The 27,207-nt window shown below is 37.3% G+C and overlaps 1 protein-coding gene across 11 annotated transcripts in view; it reads left to right on the top strand.

The window, feature by feature from the left end:
- The window catches only part of SYCP2 (synaptonemal complex protein 2), a 67,442-nt gene that overhangs the window by 180 nt on the left and 40,055 nt on the right, over positions 1–27,207 (top strand). For 9 of the 11 annotated variants that reach the window (XR_010920980.1, XR_010920979.1, XR_010920982.1 and 6 more), the window contains exons 1-13: positions 6,001–6,546; positions 9,426–9,450; positions 11,953–12,038; positions 13,005–13,093; positions 14,340–14,374; positions 15,081–15,223; positions 15,302–15,354; positions 17,409–17,454; positions 17,699–17,794; positions 20,583–20,643; positions 21,728–21,876; positions 24,638–24,712; positions 26,010–26,165. Coding sequence is in view for 7 of the 11 variants with exons in the window: in XM_067554139.1 (XP_067410240.1) it covers positions 6,442–6,546; positions 9,426–9,450; positions 11,953–12,038; positions 13,005–13,093; positions 14,340–14,374; positions 15,081–15,223; positions 15,302–15,354; positions 17,409–17,454; positions 17,699–17,794; positions 20,583–20,643; positions 21,728–21,876; positions 24,638–24,712; positions 26,010–26,165 (1,119 nt within the window). In the remaining 4 variants the exon portion in view is untranslated. Of the gene's footprint in view, positions 1–208; positions 332–1,137; positions 1,199–2,940; positions 3,082–5,276; positions 5,406–6,000; positions 6,547–9,425; positions 9,451–11,952; positions 12,039–13,004; positions 13,094–14,339; positions 14,375–15,080; positions 15,224–15,301; positions 15,355–17,408; positions 17,455–17,698; positions 17,795–20,582; positions 20,644–21,727; positions 21,877–24,637; positions 24,713–26,009; positions 26,166–27,207 lie in introns of those variants that run through there. The other 2 variants (XM_067554146.1, XM_067554145.1) reach the window with 2 other exon arrangements.

Consider the following 27,207-nt stretch of genomic DNA (forward strand, 5'->3'; position numbering starts at 1 on the left):
TGGGCCATGGGTCTAGGACTCTCACCTCACTGAATGGGGGGGAAAGGGGCAAAGTCCCTAGTCAGTGTTGGCCCTCAGTGTTAGGGGCAGGGGGCCTTTTCAGTAACCAGGCCTGGGGAGCAGTGGGGGAGGGGGTCTGCTTTTTGGAGTCCATAGGCCTCAGCAGGGGGTCAAATATCTCTCATGAGGGCTTGAACTCTCTCACCAGGTGACAGGTAGAAAGGGGTTCCTATGCAAAATGAATTTGTGGTGGCTCTCCAATTCCCACTGGTTTTGATCATCTCAGCAGACAGGGGAAGGATTGAAAAAGCAGAAGCATTTCAAAGCAATGGTGAGCCATTGTTCCAAAACCATACAGCTATAGCTGCAGAACCTAGCTCTTGCAGAGGAGTTTGACCTCCCTTTAGAGAAATTTGCAGAGGGCGTGGTTGAGGCCTATTAGCAGGGCAGTACAGGGAAGATTGTGTTCCTGCTCGCTGTGCTGTTTCTGTGGAAAAAAAGAGAGGAAGGGCTTAAGTTGCCAGAGCATTCCTTCTTGGAGCAGAGCACGTGTGGAGTTCTCGGCTTGGTGTCCCTTTTGGATGAATTGTTTTGGTCCTGTCACCTACAAACCTGCCCCTGTTTTTTATGTGTTGTTCCCTCATAGCTGTTGATATCTGGGCTAGTGACCCCTTTGCCACCTGAATGAACAATGTCCACTCATATCACTGTCAAATAGGTGGGCTGTTTTTCCCAAGCACAGAATTATCACATGCTCGTAAAGACCTCTCATTCTTGAGTGTAATGTTTCTATAAGTAAAAGGGAGCTACTGAAGCTACTTGAAAATTCATTAAAATTATGCAAACAATTATTTGAATACTAAAAATAATTAAGCTTTAGGTGCAGTATTAGGGCTTGATTTTACACCCATTGATGTCAAAAGAAGTTTTGCTGTTGACTTCAGTGGGAGCAGGCTTGGTCCCTTTGAAGGAAACAGAGTATTACTTGTGTCCCACTCAAATTTTTAGGAATTCTAATTTACTTTCTTACTGATTAAAAAATTAAACCATGTTTATCAAATCAGTTGTAAAAACTAATAAATCCACTTTAGTTATCTGTATTTTTTTCCTATGACATTTTGTTCCTTTGTTGTACAGCTGAGTATGTGAAGGTGCCAAAATGCCAGCTAGAAGTGAGGTGCGGATATGTACTTCTAAGGTGGGAAAACTGTGTTTATTGTGTATTAGTTATTGTTGGTTTAATTAAATTAATTTTATTATCTTTAAGTATGTAACTCTCATTAACCCCCAAATAGTTTAAAAATATTTGATATAGCTTTATTATTTAACAATTGAGCACCATCAGTGTGCTTATTGATATAGAAAAATATAAGAATACTGGGTCAAGAACTCTAGTTCTTTGCCCAAAGGATCTGTTAATGTGACAAAATAGAAAAAATAGTTTGGAAAAATTGAAGAATGTAAAAAAATAAGATATTTGTAGACATCTGAGGTGTTTAAAAAAGATTGCATCACTATATATTTTTCTTGTTCCATTTCAAACTCTTGGTTTTCATGATAATAATAAAAAAGCTATGAAATGCTAGACCGTGTACACAATCTCTGACTGACTCTAGAAATGGGACAAAGTAGACCAACCTGTATTATTAAGTAAACTAGAGAGTTAATAAAATATCACAGAATTAAGATATATTTCTTTACACTTTGAAATGACACGGGTGCTGTAAGGTCAATGTTTCAAAAAAGAGAGACAAGGTGGGTGAGGTCATATCTTTTATTGGTTAGTTCTGTAATGAGAGAGAAGCTTTCGAGCTAGGCAGAGCTCTTCCTCAGATTACCTTGTTTCTCTCACTAACACAAGTTGGTCCAATACCTCACCTAACTTGTCTCTCTAACATCCTGGGACCGACATGGCTACAATAACATTGCATATAATGTTTGAAAAAGTTGTATTAATTTGTAAATTTTTCAGGTATTTAATTTTCAGCTTGAAACTATTTTTTGTGAAATCACTATTTTAAATTCAGAACCGTCAAGTGTTTTGGCATATCATATATATCTGTACAGTATACAGAATTTTGATGGTACTCAGTAAATAATATTAATAATATAATGTCTTATTTATACAGTCAGCTGATAATAAAGGCCTGATCCTGCAGACACTTAAGTACACAAGTAACTTTAGTCATGTGGGTAGTGAAGTGAATTTTATATGCTTTGGGAATACTAGGAAAAAATGCATTTTTCTTTACATGTTCAACTTTTCTTTTAAACAGTGGTATGGCAGAACTCAATGCGATATTACTCACAAGTGTAAAATTATTCATGTGTTCTGGTGTTAGCAGGATTTGGCCCTATAGTTGATGCTATTAAAAATACTGCCTAATTAATACTGTGGCATAACGCTGAGAGTAGCTTTTTAGCATTGTCCAAGAATTTGAAGTACTCATTGTAATATATGAATTTTACTAATAGTTAAAGCTAATGTTATTGTGATTTGCACTTACAATTTAGATTATATTTTCAAAGAATAACTCTAAGGAAGTAGGACAATGTGGGGCCCAGTCTCACTGCAATTGAAATCAGTGGGAGTTTGCCATGGACTTCAATGGGGGCAGGCTAAGCCCATTGCTTATTTTAAATTAAAAAAAAAAATTTTTTTTTTTTTTTGCTCGGTTTTAGTTGATGTCAGGCAATGATCAGTGTCCACTGATTAGTGTCTTTTTCTCTTCATTTAGGCCACTGATCTTGCAAAGTGGTAGTGTTCTATACTACACTTTTCCACATACTTTCAATATTGTCATATTACTATGGAAAAGCGCCACATTGGTAGCTAAGGATCCTGAAGAGGAGTGTGTTGAAATTTGTTGCATCAAACCTTGTTAAAGTAATATGAAATCTGAACATATAGTGATATATTTGTTTTGTTTTCATTGGCAGTTGGAAAAATGCATAGATGATGCCACAAGAAAAAATAACTTCCAGTCATTAGAGCAACTTCTGCAAACAGAAGACTCTGATAACATCTCTCATAAGTGCAGTAAACAGTTTTTCAGCAAATTTGACAAACTTATATGCCGGGTAATATGCTTTTTACTCCCAAAAGTTCCAGGCTGTTGTTGCTTGTGGATTATTGCAAAAAACAGTGTGTGGGATGGCTTTGAGTTACATCAGCAGTTCACTGGCGAGCTGAAAAACAAGAAAGAAATCAAAACTCTGGGTTTGACAGTGTTCTTAAATTAGTATTTGCTTTAGAGAATGGAATATTCATTGTTATCTGCTGCTCATATTTCTGTTATTTCAATACTCTGACCTTAGGTGCCTTGTCATTTTTCACATTTGGCTAATAAATATCACTTTTCTATCTATACTGATTTTCTTAATACTCTTCTACCATCTCAACTAATCTAAGGGCACATTCCTGTGCTCTTTGCACACCAAAAAACTCCCCAGAAATCATTCTGTTTCCTTTTCAGTTCCTTTCACCAAAAATCGTGGGCCAGATTTTCAAAAAGTCCTCTGCCTTCACAGGTAGGATCAGATTTTCAAAAGAGCTGAGCACCCAGAAGCTCCCACTGGGAATGTACTTATTCAACAATGGGAGCTACTGGATGCTAAGTACTTTTGAATAATTTTCCCAGTTATTTAGGTACTTAAATGGGAGATGTTGTTTAATGAGTTCTTTTAAAAAATTGGCCTCTTATATTTAAGTGATCTCTGCCCACTTAAGGCTCAGTTCTGCATTTATTTGCATACAAAACTCATTGTGCACATGCAAAGAGTGGATGCTGAGAGCATCTCACCCATCAAAATCCCTATGTAGAGGCCAGGCACAATGAAAACTCTTGCATTGGGCTAGTGCTTCTGTTGGCTCCAGTCCCTACAGAGATGAGTGAGAGGAGGTTGGGCATAGTGGGGAGCAGAAAGGAACACATGGTTCACCCTCTTTAAGGATGATGCAGTGTCTGCCCTCCTTTGAATTCCAGGAAGTACTGCATTTTCCCAAACTCCCTCAAGGGCAGTATGATTCCAGATCAAACCCAACACATGGCTGTGGCTTAATGCCACAGTGTAACACTGGTTAATTACAACAGTAGAGGTCTACTTATTCTAAGGTTACTAATTAACCTTTCAGTAATTTATACAAAAGATTTATATTTGTTTGAGCCATTGAGAAGAAATTTCACAATTGTATTGTCTGTACAATCTGTATTGCAACAAGAATATAGCAGAGTTTTTAACTACAATGCTGTTCAACCTAGCAAAAAATGTCTGGTGTATGCTACTACTGTTTTTTCTTCATAAAGACCTTCTCTTACAGTATTACTTTTGGATATTTGAATCAATCTCACTGCATTATATTACTTTTCCTCTATTATAGTGACCTTCTTACTTGATAAGTTTGAAGCACTAAATAAATTCCAAAACAGTCATATCTTTTAGTGTTATATTCAGGTCTCTTTAGAAATAGGATTACATTTACAGGAGTTCACAATGGCATTGCAGTATTCACTTGTATGTATCACTTCTCTGTCAATACTCCCTGCAAACAGCTATTCAGTAGGCCTATGTTAGAAACACTCATTTTGAAAAAACAAACATTTCATTTTAATATATGTTAATTATTTATACAAATTTAAACAGAATGAGATGTGATCATAATCCTAATTCTTCTAATTAAGTTACAGGGTATTTAAAAGAATGTCATGAATCTAATTACGGGAAAGACATTTTTTTTTTAAGTATCTTGATGTGTTTTAACAATTGTGACAGTTTTTATTTCTTTTTTAAATAAATACATTTTTATTGTTGAAAGTTTTACTTGTTCACCTTGAGATCATTTTTTCCTGGGGTGAGGTCATTCTCTCTTCAGGAAGAAAAAATCTCTTAACTTTTTTATGTATGCATACATAATGATTAGTGACTTCTAATTCTTCAAGAATAATTCTCAACATACTGATTGAAAATATGTAGTTTTCATTGAAAGCCTTAGATCTTACTTGGCTTTACTTCCTATTAAAATTAGATATCTCTAGTGACCTCCAGTGGTAAAGAATAGTAATGAAAGTAAGGGTATAGATTATAACTGAATCATTTAGGATAACACTCCAACATTAAACAGTGATATTTTTTTCCTCTATCCAACTGCTTGAAAGAGAAATATAGTCCAAGAATATATAATGATTTATGAGAACACAAAAATATTTATTTTGCTAAATGAAGTACAGATTGTTTTATACGGTATACTGAAGCTTCTATTGGTATTTCAATTTTAGGAACTTGACAGACAAGAAGTCAACAATGTTTCAACTTTGCTAAATTCTCTTCAAAAATATGGTAAAAATATCATCATACCTGGTGGAGATGGGCTTCCTGCAATGATAAAATATGATCTTGTTGAAAAGATAAGTGTAACAAAACCCATAATATTTCACTATTAATAAAGCATATATAATGCTATGATTAGTTTAATATGCACTTTTTTTAAAGATTGTGGAAAATTTTGTTAATTCAGAAATAAGTGAAGACCAAAATAACTGGTTTATCAATTCTAAATATTATATGACAAATTATATCTTGTAAAGAGATGCTGATACAACACATGGAAGCCTTCTTAAATAATGTAAAGTATAATGAATTTAGCTATGCTAGTAATTACAGTAATAACAATGATGATAGGTATTTCATATGAGCTTTGTTCCTGGCTAAATTAGGAACCCTGTGTATTTAAAAAAGAGAGAGAAGAGAAAAAAATTCTGTGTTAGGTTTCCATAAGATATCACTTTAGTGCCAAAAGCTGGAATTTCATTGTGCAACATGTTAATACATTTTGCATTAGAGCTAGCAACAGGAGCCGAAGACCTGGCACTTTCAAGGGGTTAAGATACACTTTCAGTTAATTACTATAAAATCAACCTGTACAATAAGTGCATCAATCCATGACTCAAATCTATATATTCAACTGATATGATATGGACCACTTCCAACTTACATTCAGTAGCTATTTCACTGAATACAACTAATGGCAATAGCTGTAGAAGATGTTTGCTACTGGCTTGTTTTTCAGTTGCTTTTAGAAAGAAGAGAAAAATGACAAGATGGATGATAATAACATGACTATTCACATATATAGACAAATTTTCAGCCAGCCTTATACCCTCTCCCACTTTTTTGTGTAACCAATAGCAGTCACGAAACTGGACACATAGTTATTGTGAGTACAAATCAGGCAGTAGGGTATGCAGTTACAGAAATGATCACATCACTTTGATGGGTAGAAATCAGCTTCATTTTCTTAAGTATATGTGCAAAATTGCAGGCTGCAGTTCTAATCTTAGAGAAATCTGGAAATTTGTTTAAAGATAATAATCTGATAATGTATAATACAAAATTTTGCTTTTTTGCTTCATAATATAAAAAAGTAATGTTTTTTACTTTTACATGGTTAATTGGTTTGAAAAGGCAAAAGAAATTCTGATATTTAGAGGAAATGGAAAAAACGAAGCACTTACAAGTCTAATTGAAGATTTCTTCGATGTTTTGATGGTAAAAATATTTCATAAACCATTTTATAAAGTATTAAGCATGTATTTGTAAAAAATTACTGATTTAACAGCAAAAGACATTTTCAAACATTGTTTTCCTGCCTACAGTAATTTTCTTTTTCAGCTAATGTTTCACTGTATTTTTTTTTTACAAAAATAGATTACCAGCTTATTTTGTTAAAAAATATACTGTACTTGCATTCATACTTAATTATTCCATATGTATAGTATTTTTGGGAGAATTCCACGCCAGTGCACAAGCACAGAATTAATGTCCCCCGCAGATTTTACTCTTTTCCTGCAGAATAATTGATTCGTGGTCCTGAGTGGGAGCACCTGGTGTGGTGTTGGGAACAGGTGGGGGAGACACAAATCACGGGGGTGGGGCTGCGCGTGCGTGCGAGACTCTCCCTGTTGCTTGCTGTTATGGTGTGCCTGGAGCCGAGGAGGGGCAGGGCTGGGGATGCCCCAGCCAGTGCCTCCTACTGGGCTCCAGCTGCTAGTCCTGGCTGGACAGGGAGTGGGGCAGGACTTCCTCTTCCCCTGCACAGGCCACATTGGGGGCTGGGTCAGAGCCACTCCTGGGATCCTCTTCCAGCTGCAGGAAGCTCCACCCCCACTTCCTGTCTCCACCACTCTCCAGCTGTGGGGGGAGGGTGTCCCAGTACAGGAATCTCCCTCGCTGTCTGCCCAACCCCCATGCTCCTGGACTCCCCCAGCCCCCACCCAGATACCTCCCCTTCCCACTGAGCCCCACCACCTGCATCCGGACCCCCCCACTATATCCAGACTCCCCCACTGAGCCCCACCCCCTCTGCATCTGGACCCCTACCCCCACATCCAGACCATGCCCCGCTGAGCCCTCTGCACTTGAACCCCCACACCCAGAGCCCCCCTGCTGAACCCCAACCACCTTTACCTTGACCCCCTTGCACAATCCCATTCCCCTTGCACCCAGAATCCTATAATGAGCCCTGTGCATCCAAATCTACCCTGCATCCGGACTCCCCACTGTGCTTCCTGCACCCAGATTGCCTCACATAGAATCCTGTCACTCCACACCTAGATATTCAAACACTAAGCCCCTCCACATTGGATCCTGCCAGGCTGAGCCTGCTTGCTCCACACCTTGATTGAGGGAAGGGCTGGGTGTGCATGTGAGACTCTGTCCCTCTCGCGATTGGCATGGAGGGGAAGGGCCCCAAGGTGTTTTTGAGGCAGAACCGGCCCTTGCGCTGTGTCAAGGTCATGTACATCCTCACCATTGAGTCCGTGTCTGGGGAACTGCAAGGTGATCCCTGACCTCAGTGCAGCCAGTGGCTTGCACTCCCCACTGCCGTGCTAGAGCCTCCACTGCTATTGCCCTTCTAATTTATTGTCTGCAACAATTTCAATTCTAGTTCAGTGACTTGCTGAGTACTACTTAGCCATGCCATTCACTAAGATCCCAATCTGGCAGAGCATTAGTTTCAATGGAGATATTCAGGTGCTGAACTTTATGCACATAATATTGAAGTGCTGCCTCAGATCATGGTCTAACGTCACTCCTAAGGATGTGCTGCCCTGTAGGTATATCTACACAGCAAAGAAAAACCAGCTGCTAGCCCATACCAGCCAACTTGGGCTCACGGGGCTTGGACTGCGGGGCTGTTTCATTGCTGTGTAGACTTCCAAACTGGGGCTGGAGTGTGGGTTCTAGGACCCTGTAGGTTGGGAGGGTCCCAGAGCTCCAGCTCTAGTCTGATCCGGGAAGTCTGCACAGCAATGAAACAGCTCCACAGCTTGATCCCCACAAGCCTGAGTTGGCTAGCACGGGCCAGACGTGGGTTTTTCCTTTGCTGTGTCAACATACCCCTAAAGTCTTCTGTGTTTGACGTACATGGAAATATTAGTATTGCCATCTGCTCTGTGGAACCATATAGATGTGCTAATATACCTAGGAATCTATTTGTTAAAAAATATTTCCTGAATCTTTTTTGTTTGCATTGTTACAGACATATTTGCTGACAGGAATAAATTACTAAAATAATTGAAAATGGTGATTATATTGTGTTATTTTGACAAAAATATGTAGAATTTGCAGAATTTTAAAATGCATAGAATTTTTTATCTTTTGGCACAGAATTCCCTCAGGAGTAGTGTAGGAAATACTATCTACTAATAAAAGATCTAACCATGCAAGTTCTTAGTGCACAAAATTTCCCATTTTATCCAATTATTTCATCTAAAAGTTATTAGCAGTGCATGTCTATTAAGTCTCTGAGGCCCTGATCGTGCAAACAATTTACATATATGCTTTAGTTTATGCAGCAAGACAAGATAGATGAGTTAATTTCTTTTACTGGACCAATGTTAATGAGAGACAAGCTTTTGAGCTATACAGAGCTCTTCCTCAGGTCCAAGAAAGGTACTCAGAGTGTCACAGATAAATACAAGGTCAAACATCATTTAGAATAAGTAGTTAGCACATATTCCAAGGGACCATTCAAACTGTAATGCTCTAAGTACCTTTTCCCAGACCTGAGGAAGAGCTCTTTGCAGCTTGAAAGCTTGTCTCTCGCCAACAGAAGTTGGTCCAATAACAGATATTATCTCATGCACCTTATCGTTCTAATTTCTGGGACTGACACAGCTACAAGGCTGCGCATAACTTAATGCAGTCATTGGAACTACTTGTGTTAATAAAGTTAAGTGACTGCATAAATGTTTGCACCACTAGAGATTTCCTTATTGACATATTAAAATAAAATACATGTTTTAGTTGTGGGAGAGAACTGGTAAATCTGAAAATTGACCAAATATTTTTAGGTATTTGGACACATTATTTTGCATCTTAATATGTAAAGTGTTTAAAATGTTCATATTCTTATTTTATTGTAGCTTGTACATGATACCAACAGTGAAGGTATGTACAAAAATCAGTGGTTAAGATACTGTTAGTCAAATAGTTTGCTAATCATGTCCACTTTTTGATTGATCACTATTGAAATAGCTTCTTTATATTACAGTCAAATTATCTGATTTAGTCAAAATCCATGACCTGTGGAATCATGTGTATTGTGGAAGGTCTTGTATATTTAGTCTGCTATGGAAACCCCAAACAAGCAAGCATTTGTGGAGTGACCTAGAAACACAAGAGTTCAAACAAATGAGCTGTTAAATCTTTGAGAAAGTAAAGTTCCTCACTTGCAGATACCAGCATGAAATTAGCAGGAAGTGTACCAACAGTTTGTTGAAGCTATTCTCCTATGTGGTCATGACTGAACCATGTCCATATCAAATTGTGTTTTGCCAAACAAGCGTGATATTTGTTAAATTGCTGTAGCAACTAGTTAAAGCACATTCTTTTCAGATATGTGTCCATGAGGATCTCACACTATATGGGCAAGGTAAGTATCTTTCAAATAAGTGTCTGTTGGGCCACACCTGTGCTGTGCGTGTCTCCTCGTGTCACTCCTCCCCCTCAAGGATATAAACAGCAGAGTGGCTGCAACAGCTTTTGTTTCTTCTTTCCGTCCACGGCAGTGAGATGGAACTAGCAGCATGTGCCTGCTAACCTTTAGAAAATTTCTCTTCTACCAGTAGTTAGCTACTTAGTTAAATTTTCCTAAATGATTCTCCTTTATTGTTTTGTTTTTCTGACTAAGATGAAAAAAACAAAACAACCCCAACCCTCCTCCCCCAGATTTTCTAAATTTCTCCTAGGTGATCAAAGGCAGATCCCATCAGGAGGTGCTGCAGCCTTGAATATTCACTTATCTGGACCTCCTAGCTAACTACAAGAAACATCTCTCATCCCCTCACAGACAATAGAATTCATAGGAGCTGTAATCAACTCTAAACTGACCAATTCATACTTTTGTGAAGACACATTTGTCTCTTCAGTTGATAATCATCAGTATCAAATTGAATCTAGCAACTATAGTACAGAACTGTTCCAGACCTCTAGGCCACCTGTCAGTCTGTACTTGATGCTGCTTGCCAGACTTTATCAGCATCCGTTACAAACCTGGCTAAGATTGGTGTATTGCCCTATGAGACATCAAATGTGTATGCAGATTGTTTTTGCATCACACATTCTGTCAGCTCTGAACTGAAGACCCCTCTCTGACCCTCAGAACTTTCAGAGAGGAGTCTTTCTCTTACAAAGACACTGATCACGGATACATTGGGGACAGGTTGGGACATGCATCTTGCCACCTCTAAATGCAAGGAACTTGTTCTCAAAAGGACATGACTTTTCTCATTAATGTTCTGGAACTAAGAGTGATCAGATTACCTTGCATGGCATTCCAGCGTGTTCTGTGGAATTCCACAGTGCAGATTCTCACAGGAACACATCTGCAGAGTACTCTATAAGCAAGCAAATCAGTGCTGCTCATCATTTCTGTGTCAGCAGGCCATCAGATTATGGATATGATGTCAACAACATGGGATAACCCCAAGAACTCTTCATCTCCCAGTAGTCAGCAACAATCTAGCAGATTTCTAAGTAGACAATCCATCATCAACTAGAAAGGGTATTTGAAGAGCTCCATCATGAAGCCAATATTTCACCAGTGGTGCAATCCAATTATAGACCTGTTTGTAGTAATGACCATGTGGAATGTCCAGCCTTTTGTTGTAAGGCAAGCATAAACCCTAGAACAAAAGAACATTCCTCATGCCATGAGATCAAGGTCTCATGTTATACCTTTCCAATCCTGGATTTCCAGAGTGATATACAAGATCAAGCAGGATGCAATGATATTAATCCTGATATCTCCATGTTGGCTGAGACAGGGCTAGTTATTTTCTCCACATGCCTATTCAGTCCCTTATAACACTTCCAGTACAGAAGATTCTACTGCAAAGTAGGATGCTCTCCATGTGGAAGACCTATTCCTGTACATGGAAAAGATATTTAATCTGGATAGCTTAACAAAATCATGATGTGGGAGAAGGTCTTATTCCAGAGACCCTGGACAATATTCTGCATTTAAAATATTCTGGGTTGTGGTCACTCTGCCATTTATGCCCATGGGTCAATGACATGCACAGTGCAGGCATGACCCACTGCCATTTAAAAGGTTCCGATCTCATGCATGTGCGGCATACGCACACCTAGAGTTGAATCCACACAGATGACATCTCAAAGAACTTCAGTTATTGTAAGGTAAACAGCCGTTCTTTTTGCTTTTTAACTGCAATATATGAAATTTAGTATGTTTGTACATTAAATAGCAGCAGTCTTGTGTGACTTTGGAAAGGAAGTATTAATATGGATTGTTTCATTTGTAAATTAAGATATTTGTATTGGATATATAATAAAGTTAGAACTGTGAATGCTGTTGAAGAACTAATGTGTGCAAAACCTCTCAATTCTTGGATTAAACTGCTTTTTCACTTTTTTTTCTTAATTGATTAGGTAAAATACAAACACTAGAAAGCTTTGTACTGCGAATATGTACCCTTGTTGCTGATGTAAGAATCAATATTTATATTCAGCAGGAGGTAAAAAAAATTAATCAACATTTTTATTAGTAGGCGTTTAACAGAAGGTTGTGAATGTGATTAGTAATTTAACTAGATGTGTTGTGAAAAGGAGAAGAACAAAATATTTGTAGAAATGTTTAATGATCCTGCTGTCTCTCTAAGAATGTTCAAAAGTTTACTTGCCTAGAATAAAATTTCCATTTTAGGCTATAAAATATATGTTATTTGTCTTATAAATACTATGGTAATAAGCATCATATACAAGCATATAAAATAATATGCTATATTGCAATTGTCAGAAATAGCATTTTTTATTGTCTGTTAATGTAAATTGGTTAATAAATTGTATCTCTAATATACAGTATTTTACATAGTATGCTTTCATGTCCCTAAAGTAACTTGGGTGAAATCATGCCCCTGTTGAAGTCAGTGGGAGTTTTGCCATTGACTTTAATAGGGTCAGAATTTCATTTTTTGAGTATGAAACTATTATAAAATCATTAGCTTTTATAGAAAGGCACTCTCTTTTAAGGACTAAATTTTCTAAAGCCCAGCCTTTTTTATGGATACAAATTGCCCACATTTATTGCATCCATAATATTTGCAGGTAATTTTTGTTCCAGCATGAATTGGAGGCAAAAATATTAGTACTTAGAAAACTAGCTTCCTGATTTACATCTACAGATCAGAATGTTGGCCTTTTAAGTGCTTATTAGATTAGTGCCCGTGTTAATGTAATTCATTAAAGTCCAGTTGTGTTACGTTGGATTTACACTAGTGTAGCTAAGATCAGAACCTGTCATGCTTATTTTGCTTTGTGTCACAACATTAGTTATTTAAAGATATTCTTTTCTACTTAAAATGTTATAAAGCTACATCACTGTAGGCCCAAAATATAATGAGAGAATAATTTTAAAACCTTTTAAAAAGTTTAATGGTGTATTTCTTCTTATGTAAACATATTCTTTTTCCCCCTATCCTTAGGCTGTAAGAAAACTTAATTCAATGCTTGATACCATGTCTCGAGAAGCCAGAAAAAAAATTATTTCCACGAAGGAAATGTTGCTTGTCATGTAATTAATTAATCTTTAATACACTTTTTGACATGAATATATTGTTTACATAGTTGAGAAGAGAACTTTTTATAGCTGACTATTTTATTGGGGTTATTTATAACTGTACAAATATGGGCTTTATTCAACCCATGGTTGCCTTCTTGGTTATGTAGCCCATGGAGATTGCACTTTAGTCCATGCAAACCACTTTAATCCATGCAAGTAATTATTCCTTGGATGCTCAGATCTTCCCTTCTCTCAGTCACAGGTAGGCTCCACTTCACATGATTGTCCTAAAACAATTGGTTCTCAGGAATGACTTCTGAGGAGTCTTTGTGAAGGCACTGATTGGAGGGTAGATTGTTCATCCAGGGAAACGTCTTGAAAGGTCTGCATAGACAAAAGAGAAATCTCCAGCCTGATAGGGTCAGAAACAGAGCCTTTGAACTGTCATCCATGAAGAAAGATCCATGGAGTTTGTGAAAAAATATTGTGATTTCAGAGGTATGGAATGAGGAAGAGAGAAGCAGGCTACCAGCATCTTTTTTTATATGAATAGATCCTCTCCATGGGAAAGGATGCTATTGCTATATTGGGTCAGCTGACACCCCCTCCCTCCGCACTTGCAACATGTGGATTTGGAATGAGTGGCCCTTCATTTCTTCCCTCCATTACAGGTTTTCTTCTGGTCTCTGTTTAAAAAAAAAAATCATGTATGTGTAGGACTTCTCCCAGTTCCCTCTGGTGGACAGAGGGTTAGGGATTTCCTGTGGCCATAAGGTTTTTTTGCAGAGCCCCAGTGAAGTGGCAAAGGAAGAGGTTTGGACTTAAAAATCTACACAGTCTTGTACACAATCCAGGTTCTTACATGGAACAGGGAATGTGTGGAGTGGGAAGTGGGAGGCATGGAGAGTTAATTTGTACAGTTTTTCACCGTCATTCCTAAAGACTCAGAACAAAACAGATTCATCTGCAGGTCTTTCAGGTGCAGTTTAGGATGCTCTCTAAATATTTGGCTTGTAAATTCCTACATTTTAAAATTACTAATGTGTCTGGAGCCAAAAACACTGCTGTTTCATGGGCAATATATTGCTCCATTGATGTCAATATCAAAACTACAAATAAGTTCAGTGGGACCAGCATTTCACTCCATATTTTGAAAGTTATAGTCACTGATGCCAATATAAGCTTTTTTTTATATACTTTTACATTGCCATTTTATTTTGGTCAAACTGAATCATCTATATTGTTGTTTAATTCACAGGAATGACATGGGAAAGAGAATTTTAGATGCTGGAGGTAAGCACAGAATCTCACTTAAGAGGTTCATTATTAAACTGTGTGTTTATTTTGGTGTTATATACCCATAAAAAGGCTGGCAATAAGAAAACACAAAACTACTAGTATTCAGTCATCTGAAAAATGTCAATTAAAAATGGCATATATGCAGTATTAATATACATTTAGTCATTTTAAAGCATTTGGAGTATTTCAGGCATATATAATGCATAGGCAGCTCTATCAGTCCCTCCTGGCTTTCTCCACTATAGAAGTTCCAAAATGGATTGAAAAGTGTGGACCTTTGAAGACTGCTATCTGCCAGTACAAGTTAGAGCAGCTTTGAGGGTCAGTTGGTCTCCCAATAACTTCCAGAATCTGGTGGACGATAAGCTCTACAGCCACCTCTTGACTGTTTCACCTTCCATGTGTGCTGAATGCACCTGGAGATCTAGCCTGTAATACTTATTTTTGAATTGTAGTTTCATTAGCAGCTTTATATCCTTTTCTTTGTATGACTTCACTGCATTATATGGTTGTGTATTCTATTTAATATCAATATGAGAATAGCTAAAATGTACCGTAACTTCTTTTTAAGTTGAAATAATTTTGATTTCTTTTATTTAAGACTCTATATTAAACAATATTAGTATCTGTTTCTTAAGTATAAACTTTTAAGGTTGGCATTCTATTTAATGTTACTGTTCCTGTAAAATGTATTTTATAGACTATGACTTGCAAGTAGCCATTACTGAAGCTTTATGCAGAATGACATCAGAAAAACAAAGAGGCGAACTGGCACGCCAGTGGTTTTCTATGGAGTTTGTGACCAATGCATTTAAAGGAATTAAGGACTCTGAGTTTGAAACAGTAAGTCATATAAAAGTTCTAATTATTTTCAGGGAGAGAAAATGTTACATTACTTAAAGTTTCTCTGCTTCTTAATAGGACTGCAGAAAGTTTCTTAACCAGGTGAATGGCATGCTTGGAGACAAAAGAAGGTAAATGAACATTGCTAAAGGAAAGATGTTTTCTGGTTGAATGGCCATTCAGAAAGAAAATGTCAGAAAACCTTTTTTTAATGAATTCTGAGCTACCATAATACGAGCAGATGAAAAGCAAGCTGCTCTATTGCAAAAACTGCCCAGGGTGCCATGCACAACTATAACATTTTAGAATTAATAAAAAGCAAATATAATGAGAAATGCTGGGTGGTTTGGTATATGTTCATTGATGTTATCTTTTATAACTAGAATACTGGGTTTATAAAATTCTCAAGTGTGGTCTTTTTGGTTTTTTTTTAAGATAACATAAAGTTAAGGTTGTTAGGGAACAACTGTTACGAGAAATACATACCAAGAATATTACGGTTTTAAAAAATAACTAAGAAATAAACAGAAGTGTTCAGTTCTCTCTCTTTGAATCAAGATGAATGGAAACAAGACCATAGATGCACTATCTGCAGTCACATTCTTCATGTCTCTATTGCAAGATCCTTAGACTCTCTACTCCTGGAAGAAGGAGGCTCTCTTAGATACTGTGGGTCAGATTATCATTGATTCCAATAGACCTACACTAATTTACACCATCTGAGTACCTGACTATGGATATTTATCCTATGATTCCTTTTATTTAGGCTATCTTTAGATTGTGATAATGCACTAGTCCAGGATGATACCTGCTGAAGAGGTGGGACCAAAAGATGGGAAGAAATCAGGCTTTCTCATACATATGTTCAGGGTACTCCACATGACATTTTAGTCTTATGAGTTGGTAGGATAGTGAAGTGATGGTGTGATATTCACTCACCTCAAGGCTATATTCAGTTCTTAAATCTAGTATTGTATTTTTCTTACTTCCATGTTATCTACTGATATTTTAAAATTATTGTAGCCAGATAACTGATAATACTCTTTTTTGCTTAAATTGTGAGGATGCCTTGTGGAAAACTGGAAAATAGTTATATTTTTTATAACTATCATTTGCCCCTCAGTGTATCTTTGTGATATGACCCTGCCTGAATGCATAGTTAGATGAAAAGGAGTTGTTAAGGAAACTAAGCAAGAAAGGTAAAACAATGGCTTCAATAAGGAGCTGGTCCTCAAACAGAATAGCTAGATTTATAGCCGTGAAGAGGGATTCTTCAGATCCAACTCTGGCAACTGGGCTGTTTGCTAAGGCCAAGACCTCAGAAGATCAAAAGACTCTGGCCACTACCCCTGCAGTGGTCAGGGGAGTGGTCAGCATGCCTTGAAGTTGACACAGAGAGACCATGCTGCAGGCTAGCAGAGACTGATTGTGAGCCAGGATCATAAAATTTTAGAAACATAGTGCTGTAGGGGACCTCAAGAGGTCATATAGTCCACCTCCCTCCCTCCCCAAACAGAAAGCAAGCAACAAATTGATTCCCAAGAGAATGGGAGACACCAAGCCTAAGTCATGTGTACTTAGGGGCTTGAGGGGAATGCCAAGCATGGGTAAGACAATATGTGTATAGGTCTCTCTGTTATTTTAATCTACCTCTCTAAGTATTGTGCCTTTTGGCAAAATAAATCATACTTCATTTTGGCAAACCTGCTTCTGTGTCACTGCATAGCGTTGTTATCCAGAGGCTGCAAAAGGAAAACCCTTCCAGATGCCAAGCCCCTTGGGCCTGCTAAGTAAAATGGTTGGCAACCAGGGGCAGGGTGTAAATCAAAAACCACGTTGGAGAGTGGTTGAGCCATAGGGCCCAATCTCAAAGAGATGTGGAAGCACCAGCCTGCCACTTAAAAGTGGTGTCCTTGAGGGTCTGGAAAAGGGTCAGCAGCAGCCTACCCAGAGACAGTGACATGCATAAATGAAATTTTTTATTTTTTTAGAGTGCAAGTTTTGGATAGTTAACCTTCCTTGACTGTGTCTTGCTGATTGCTTTCAACTCTTTTTCTTTGAAGTAGATTTTTTTTGTGGGCAGATGGGGAAGGAAACTAACCCAATATTTTTATGTTGTTCTAGTCTAGGTGTAAAATAATGTAAATAATTTTGCAAAAAGGTTTACTAAATATATTTCTTATAGGGTTTTTACATATCCTTGTTTATCTGCAATCCTTGATAAACATGAGGTAAGTTACTTCATTGTGAATTATATAGATTTCCCCTTAATACAACTAATGTATAGTTCTCTCTAAGTACAGAACAATTGGGAATACATAGAGAATAAAACAAAAATTATTTTAAAGCGCTATAGAGGCATCTTGTATGTATTTAAGGTTTGTTTAAATTACCTACTTTTGTGTTATTTATTTATAATATGTTATTTTGAGAGCCTCCTGTTCCTTCAAAGTTAATTTTTAAAATATATTTTAGCTACAGATACCTTTGGATGAAAATCTTGAAGAATTTTGGATTGATTTTAATGTTGGTAGCCGAAGTATATCTTTCTATATTGCAGCAGATGATGAAGTAAGCTAACTTTGCCTGACCATATGGAAAATATTTTGTTTTTTCAAACAAAACAGTCAATCCGAAAAGAGGTGTTCTCAGTACGATGCTGAAATTAGAGAGTGTATTGCAAATCAGTACAGTTCATTTTAGAATAAGTGTTAAGTGAAAATACACAGGTGGTATCTCAGTTATTCTTAAAACATAAATATGAATAGAAAATGGATGGCAAGTACCAACTTACGGCATTATTCAACAAGTTTTTACATACTTAGAAATTCTGGCCCATATTTTGTAATGTGTTATATGAACAATTTCCTGTGCAGTTCTATGCCTAAATTGTTGTAAATCTGTTCTTATGAGTCCTCCTTCTGATAAGCAATGGCATTACTGATCAATTAGCCATAAAACATCAGTTCACTTTTACTTGTTAAAACCTTCAAGTTTTTTTTTTCATGTCAGATGTGTACAACTTCAGCACAGTAAAAAATAAAAGGCTGTTTATTTTCCTTCTGAATCTTAATTTTCAGCAGAACATTGCTGAATGGGTCTGCATCAAATGTTCTGGTTTCATCTTTGGAAATGTCACTCACACCAAAGGAGTCAGAATGAGCACTTCTGCTTTTCAAGTGTTGTTCCACAGAGTTCCTAATATTCAATGGAGATAATAAATTAGCAGCCATATTCACTTACTGATGGCTTCTACTCCCTTCACTTATTGCTTTAGGTATACAAGAAGCCCTTTATATGATTGCTTTTCCTTCACTGATGGAAAATTCAGAGCTGCTTAAGTTGTGTTTTCATCAGAAGTCTTATACACTATTCTCCACTGTAAGTTAGGTATACTGTCTCTAATTTTTATATTATGGGGCTTCTGAATTCAGGACTTTCTCTAGGTGAATAGGCATATGACCGGTACAATCAGTTTTTCTTTTTCTTGAAAAAAGGTGAATGACAATCCAACTTAATTTCTAAAGAAAGAAAAAGTAGATAAATCTGCCTATAATAAGAGTTGAATTTATCTGTTGATTTACTCCTATTTCAAAATAGCAATTTATTCTTTACCTACCTTCCTTCTAAACCATATAATTGCCCAAAAGCAGCATAGTTGTCTGATCCTAATGTTGACCCAGTAATCACAACTTCTTCCTGCAAGTCATCTCTGCTTTTGGTATGATGGAAGTGTGATAGGACTTTCAAGATAGATTTTAATTTCTCTGTTTAAGATGCCAGCTTTTATTTTCCTGGACTGATGTAGTCCTGACCAAATCTCACTAGGTATGTCTACACTGCAACTGGACACCCATAACTGATCTGTGACTTGGGCTTGCAGGGCTAGGTCTGCGGGGCTGTTTCATTGTAGTGTAGACTTCCGGGCATAGGATGGAGCCTGGGCTCTAGGACCATGTCCGGTGGGAGGGTCCTAAAGCCTGGACTTGGGCTGGAGCCTGGGCTCTGGGACCCTCCCACCTCACAGAGTGCTAAGTCTACACTGCAGTGAAACAGCACCGCAACCTGAGCCCTGTGAGCCTGAGACAGCAGGCATGGGCCAGCCATGGGTTTTTCATTGTATTGTAGACATACTCATTATCACCTATCTTTGCAGCCTGTTTTTTTTTTTTTTCTTATAATTCCACATAGGGTTCATGCAGTTTGTCATATGATGGGAAGTATGTCCAGAAAAGTTTTTTGCTCCATCCTTCTCTGTCAGACCTTTCCTGAAAGATTAGTTTTATTTATCTGCCATTTTAAAGGGATCATCTGTTTGGGGAAGATACAGATGAAGTATAAGTTATTTGATGTTAGACAAGTGTTCGGTTCTTCACTTGCAAGATAAAGATATTTATCCTCAGAGGATTGCCCCAGTTTCAAGAGTAATAGGATTGCGCTCAAATCCTTAGTTTCCGTGAGCTTCCAGAATTCTATCATTCACTTCTTCTGCACATCTGCAGTACTCCAGGGAGGGCACTTGAGCTTTATTGATGAGGCATAGGCTGACATTAATATAACAGATGAGTGATCCTCAAGGAATACTGTATGCATTTTGATTCACTTAGCATACTTCTACTTTGTTCTTATGCACAGATGAAGGAGAGCGCTTACTACACTGTATGGCATTCTCTTCATATTAGACAGATGCTTCCATTTTATTGCAATAGTTTGTAAAATGTTGTCAAGTCACATATCTTTGTATTAAAATTTTAGGAAAATGTTGGAATCCTTCATTGCTAGGAGGATTGAGTATTATTTTTCAGAGGCATACCAGGCTAAAGAGATTGCTTGTCCTTTAAAGTTTATGGTATTTTCCACAAAGAGGGCTATGATGGCTTCCTGGACAGAAAAGGGAGAGCTCATTCTAAGTACACTCTTTGGAAATCTGTTTGTTCATTTACTCTCCATTAGAGGTTATCTATTCTATTCCAGCAGCCACTGGATGTGTTACTGTTAAGACTTTGAACTCTCCTAAAGTTATTCTTTTATCTTCCTCTGCCCTTACACTGTTCCCTGATTTCATCAGTTCTTGTACTGGTGAGTCTGAGAGTGCAGAAATTAGAAATATCTTTCCTTTTATACAATTTTAGTTTCTGCATTTCAGCTCCTTCATTCAGAAGACAAACTTTCCATCCATTTCAGTTTGTTCTGGATCGATTAATTTGAAATATCAATGAAAAAATTATATGTCACAAATGTCTTGATATTTCTGGATGTTATAGTTAAAGAATAAGTGTAATAATGCACATTTACATTTCATTGATTTATCATTTATGATTTTTTTTTTTACTTCAAAACCTCTTGTATTTTGTTTGAGAATCACCAATGGGAAACAGTCAGCATACCTGAAGAAGAGGTGGAAATGTACAGTCTTGAAGGTACTGAAACACATGAATGTATTCTTTTATTCCTGAATTATTCTGTCTACCTAACTATAAATTAATTTGGCATTCTGAATTACTCTGATTGGATGAAATCCTAAAGTCCTTACTCATTTCTTAAATGAGCAAAATTCCCCATTGCTGTCAAGGACTTCAAACCCATGTCATTTATAGGCGGTACTGATTTGAAATTAGTTGTGCTGTTGCTCTGCAAAATTGCATGCTTAATTTGCTTGTGCAGTAATCACAGCTGCCTACATATTTTGGGTGACTGTCCACAAAGAGCTAATTATGATTTCTTTGCAACTACCTGATTTTCATAATTAATTATATTTGAACATGTACATTAAATATGCAATTTTGACTTTTTAAACATTTTATAAATGTATTTGTAAACATATCTTAAAGTATGGAAAGGCCCAAATCATGAAAGGGTGATGCTTTACAAATTATAAAACTTTGAATCCTGATTTATGAAATTATTGCAAAATTTTGGAAAAAATAATGGTATTGCAAGGATTTTATTGGATGAATAATTCAGCCAATTAACTTTTTCTGCTATTATAGTTATTGTGACAGGGAATATAAATATTAATTGGGCTTGATTTTTCTAGTGCCTTGTAGTCATTTAAATCCTTACGAAATGTGTGCAAAATGTTATCAGATTGGAATTCTCTACTCATGTACAACATTATCAGCATTTTACACCCATTTGTCACTTTACACAGGTGTAAACAACTATGTAATGTGCAAGGCAATGAAGAATCAGACCCTTTTTCTAGAACTTTATAAAAAATGTAGAGAATTAAACCATACTTTCTACAGTACTTATTAATGAGCCTAAAAAAGCACAGTAAATATCTTTCAAATAAAATTTTGAAGGTTCAAGTACTTTATTTATTAGAACATGCAGTTGAACCTTGAATTGTTTCATTTAAATTATAATCTGGTTTAGCTTTGATTAGAGAGCAACAGGTCAGCAAACTGAGAACTCTACACTTCAATTCAACTGAGTTTCATGTTCTTTCAAGCGCTAAACAAGAAGTGTTTGAAGCCTAATGAATGCTTCCTCTTTGTGCAGAAAAAGAGTCAAAGAAGTTACTAACAATAATTCTAAAAAATCCAGTAACTGTGGGTAACCAAGAAGGGAAGCAAATATTCCTATATTTTGATCCTGTTTTGGAAATTGTGGAAGTAGCCAGAAAGGTTTATGGCGCAAATAAATGTAAGGTAAGACTTAAACTCTTCCTTTTTCAGCATTTTCTATCCAATTGAAACAAAAAATGACTCACTACTCTGGGTCTGTTATTTTGAGATGGCTTCTTTATTAATACTTGTTATATATTGAGATGCTCATTAATGTCACAATAAATGCTCCAGCATTTCCACAATAAGTTTTTCTATTAAGGGTTAACAACTTTAAAAATATACTGCAATTGAATTTAGTGGGTTATAATGGGTGTTTAATTGGAGATGCTAGAAATTGAGGTCAAGATTTATAGTATTGTGTGTCTGAAAAAATGTATGTGCAATTATCGGATGCATGCAAATGCATGCACATGGACACTTAACTGTATTTGCCATGCACTTACCGCTATTATGAGCACAACCATGGTAACTGTGCATGCAAACTTGGTACATAAATGTGTGCATTTTTGAATAGGCACCTTTCTCCATTCTATTAATCTGGGTCTGAATTAATGTTAATCCAAAGAACTCATTTAAATCAGAAGCAATACAAACCTTTCTACACAGTCCTACTAACGTGCCTCAATCTGATCTGGAGGTGCAAATCTAGCTAATTTTCCATGCCATTCAGTCTCTGGACTCTTTACTAAGTCTAAAATCAATGATCCCAGTCATGATGATTTTCTTTTTATTGTATGGACACCTGTCTACTAGGAATTACACTACGATCTTCAATTTATTTCTTGTAGGCTATAAAACAACAAAGAGATGCTAGCTACTTTTAGTAAATACTGCCTTAGATCTGATATCCTGTGTTATGATATTTTCTCTTAGCCATCCGGTCCTTTTCCTACCCCCAGGCATTTACAGTTTGGCCATAAAAGTTTGCTATGAACTGAAACCTAATACACAAGCTATCTATCTGGAAGCAAATTTTTAAAGTAGATCTCTTCTACAAGTTTCCCCAATTGCCAAATTTTTAGGCTAAAAAAACTAATGAGGACCTGAGCTTCTTATTAATGAACATAAACTGCACATTATCCCCATTGATCAGAATTAAAAACCATAATTGACCCCTTTTTTGCTACTCAGAGCTGGAGCTTTATTCTGAAGTGTTGATTTTTAAATTAATGTACACAGGGCAGCAGTAGAAGGGCATATTTTCAGAAATACATGATTTGTGAAGCAGTAGCAAAGCTGTTAATATTTACAGCATCCCCATTGTTAACTCTCAGATTCCTGCTTCCTCATCCTTCTTGCCCAACGAGGGTGTGGTGGACCCCTCTCACACTGTCCCTCCGGACAATTACAGGATGCATCAAGACCTGTTAAAGCAGGTAGTGGTCAACGTGGGCCTCAAAATAGATCAGCTTTTTGAGCCAGTGGATGAACTCTTTTTGGAACCCTGGCATCTGTGGTGCCCTCCAGAGTAGCCCTCCGAGTCCACGATGGGGTGCTGAAGCTTGCCAAAGCATTATGGCAGACCCTGGCCTCCCTTCCGCTCACATCTAAGTGGGCAGAAAAGAAATATTATGTGCTCGCCAAAGAGTTTGCATACTTGTACACACACCCATCCCCAGGTTTGCTTCCATTCCCCCCCCCCATTTGAACTCAAGGCATCTTGTTCTCTCCTGCATATATTGTGTAAGGTCACCTTTCTTGTGGCAATCACTTCGGTGAGACGAGTCTTCAAAATCAAGGCTCTTAACGTCAGAACCTCCTTACACAGTGTTCTGCAAGGGTAAGGTCCAGCTACATCCTCACCCAGCCTTCCTGCCAAAGGCAGTATCGCAGTTTCATGTCAATCAGGATATTTTCCTGCCAGTGTTCTTCCCAAAGGCCCATAATTCCAACAAGAAGAGGGTCCTGCATACTTTAGATGTCAGACAAGCCCTGGCTTTCTACATTGAAAGAAATAAGCCTTTCCGAAAGTCCATGCAGCTCTTCATCGCAGTAGCTGAACGGATGAAAGGTCCACCAGTATCATCCCAGAGGATTTCATCCTGGATCACTGCCTGCATCTGAGCCTGTTCTGAGCAGGCAAAGTTTATGACAACTCATTCAACAAGAGTCCAGGCATCATAAGCAGTTTTCTTGGCCTGGGTTCCAATACAGGACATCTGTAGAGCCGCAACGTGGTCGTCTATCCATACTTTCACATCCCCCTATGCCATCACTCAACAGGCCTGGGACTATGCTGATTTTGGCAGAGCAGTGTTGCAATCGGCACATCTGTGAACTCCTAACTCACCTCCAGAGGCATTGCTTGTGAGTCCCCTGTCATGGAATGGACACGAGGAAGCACTCGAAGAAGAAAAAAAGGATTACTAACCTTTTGTAGCTGTTGTTCTTTGAGATGTGTTGCTCATGTCCATTCCATGACCCACCCTCCTTCCCCTCTTTCGGAGTTCCGGCAAGAAGGAGCTGAGAGGGAGGGGGGTAAGCAGCGCCCCTTATACTGGTGCATGTGTGTGTGACTGCCAAGGGTGCTAGAGCCTGCCCTACAGAAACCACTGAGGGAAAAATCTCTGGCACCGATACATGTCGCGCGCACACACCTGACATGGAATGGACATGAGTAACACATCTCAAAGAACAACAGTTACGAAAGGTTAGTAACCGTTTTTTTCTGTGGCCCAAAGCTGTTATGGGACTCTACATTTTCCCTACTTGGAAATAATCTGAGTTAGGGACTATATGACCTTATGAACTTAATATTTTATTTGTGATTCATATAGAAAAAATGAGAAAGATTAGAAGGTTGAGCAAGTGTATATTTTACATAATTACTTGTGTTTTATAGGGGTTTACCAAGAAGCAAGCCATATCAGTTGCCAAAACATCAGTTCATATCATTTTTGATGAAAGTGGATCACAAGTATGTTGTTCAGTTCTGGTTGGGAAATTATTTTAATTATGTGGATTTTCAGCCCCCTAATCATGTGTCTTTTCAGGGGCCTTACACAATTGAGAGAGGAGTGGGGCTGTCATAAGTGGTCCATTTTATTAGATGGATTTCTCTGTTGGTTGTACTCTTCATGATCCAATCTAAAGATATTTAACATGGTATTTCTCTTATATGTTGACGTTCTTCTATAGCCTACAATTCTCTTGCCTTATTACCCAACTTGGTTGTTATAAATCACCATAAGAATAGAGGGTCTTTAAGGCAGACAGTAAATGGTTAGAAGATAGATAAAAATTGAAGAAAAAAAAAGATTTTGTTTTCTTAAATGGAAAGTATTATTTCTTAAATAGAAAGTGTTATTTTCAAAAAGTTGCAGCAACATATAAATCATAAAGCAGTTTAGACAAAATCTATGCAAAACAAATGCACTGAATGGCTATGATAACAATGAATATGATTCAGGATAGTACTTAGATGCTTTCCTGAACAGGAATGGACTTAAGCACATGCTTAAGTGTTTTCCAGAATTGGAGTCATTAGTCATTCTACAGCTTAAATTTCCCACCAGTGACAGCAATGGTGGGAGTTATGGTATAGACAGGGCTCCAAGAAGCTGCTGGCATTTTAACTACTAAGTTGTCTAACACTTTTATAGCAGGCTCATTGTGGGTAATGCTGGTAGACACCAACCAGTGCATTGTTTGCAGTAGCACTCCAGCTGCTGCTACTATGAATGGACCATTGTTAACAACACTGAAATTTTAGGAGGAAAATGTAGTGTAGACAAGGCCAAAATATACAGCTGTTGTAAGTGGGGGGGAAAAACTGTAGAGGAAAGCATTAAAATATTCTGAGTCAGGAAATCTAAAAGCAAACCAATCTAAGTAGAATTTCTAGTGCCCCACAATTCATTATTCCTACAATTCATTATGTATTTTTCCCTTCATCTTTTTGTGCCGCATTGCACACAAACTCCATACTCAACTTGCAAGTAGGAAGACAGGCATTGTGAGAGAAGCAAACGTGGTGGTTCAGTTTCACATACAAAGGATTGTAAACAATGATAAATCCAGTAGTGTTGTTAATTAGAACCTGTTCTTGCAAATTCTCCCACTTGTCTAGTCATTCTGCATGTGAAAAGTCTAACTAAAGTTAATAGGGCTACTATTTAAATAAGGCTTTTGTGGAACTATGCACTTATTTTTATATTTTAAAATAATATATTAAACATTACATGGGATGTCATTTTTCCCAAAATATTGAGTAGGTTCTTGTACCAGAAAGTCAATTGTCACCTTGTTTGAAAGAAAAATCAGGAATGGAAGAAAAATCCAGTAAGTCTGAAAAACAACAACTTCCTGTACAACAAAGGAATCAGAATAAAAAAACTAACCAAGAGAACTGCAAAAATATTCAATTCAAGGTAAATATGTTTAGCAAAACAGAAATAGGTTAGCATAAATAAAAATTAAATTAAATGATTGGTTATAGTGCCATGACTGATATATTGTAGATACATTGCAGTTCATAGACTCATAGACAAGGTCAGAAGGAACTTTTACAATCATGTAGTCTGACCTCCTGTGCCTCGCAGGTCACAGAATCTCACCTATCAATTCCTGTAGTAGACCCATAACCTCTGCTGAGTTACCGAAGTCTTCAGATCATGATTTAAAGACTTCAAGTTACAGAGACTCCACCATTTACTCTACTTTAAACCTGCAAGTGATCAATGTCCCATGTTGTAGAGAAAGGCAAAAAAAAACCCTAGGTCTCTGTCAATCTGATGTAGGGGAAAATTCCTTCCTGACCCTAAATATGGTGATCAGTTAGACACTGAGCATGTTGGCAAAACCCACCAGCCAGACAGCTCGGAAAGAATTCACTATAGTAACTCAGTTCCAGAGTCCTCCCTATCTAGTGACCTCTCTCCAGCCATTGGGGATATTTGCTATTAGCTGTCGCAGAAGGGCCACGTACCAATGTAAAGCAACCTCATCATACTGTCCTGTCCATAAACTTATCAAGCTAAGTCTCAAAACCAGTTAGGTTTTTTGCCTCCACTGCTCTTCTTGGAAAGCTGTTCCAGAACTTTACATCTCTGATGGTTAGAAACCTTCATCTAATTTCAAGCCTAACTTGTTGATGGGCACTTTATATCCATTTGTTCTTCTGCCAATATTGGTGCTTAACTTAATACTAATTATTACTAAGCTATATAATTGAAGGTTAACTATCTTTCTGAATTAGCAGCTTTTTGGTTTAAAAATTAATAAATAAAATTCCTGCAGCTTTGAGAAATATCTTTAGAATGTTTTCTTTATATATATTTTATATATGTGTGTCTCCTATGGTAGATGGAGGTCTAAGTATATTTTAACCACTTGCTGACCTGTTAATAAGCCTCAGTATTAACATTTCTCAATAGAGATAAGTCTCTCTCTCTCACACCCGCGCATACAACC

Source organism: Emydura macquarii, unplaced genomic scaffold, assembly GCF_026122565.2.
Source record: "Emydura macquarii macquarii isolate MOO-44397 ecotype Brisbane River unplaced genomic scaffold, CSIRO-AGI_Emac_v2 contig_1483, whole genome shotgun sequence".
Classification (NCBI taxonomy): domain Eukaryota; kingdom Metazoa; phylum Chordata; order Testudines; family Chelidae; genus Emydura; species Emydura macquarii.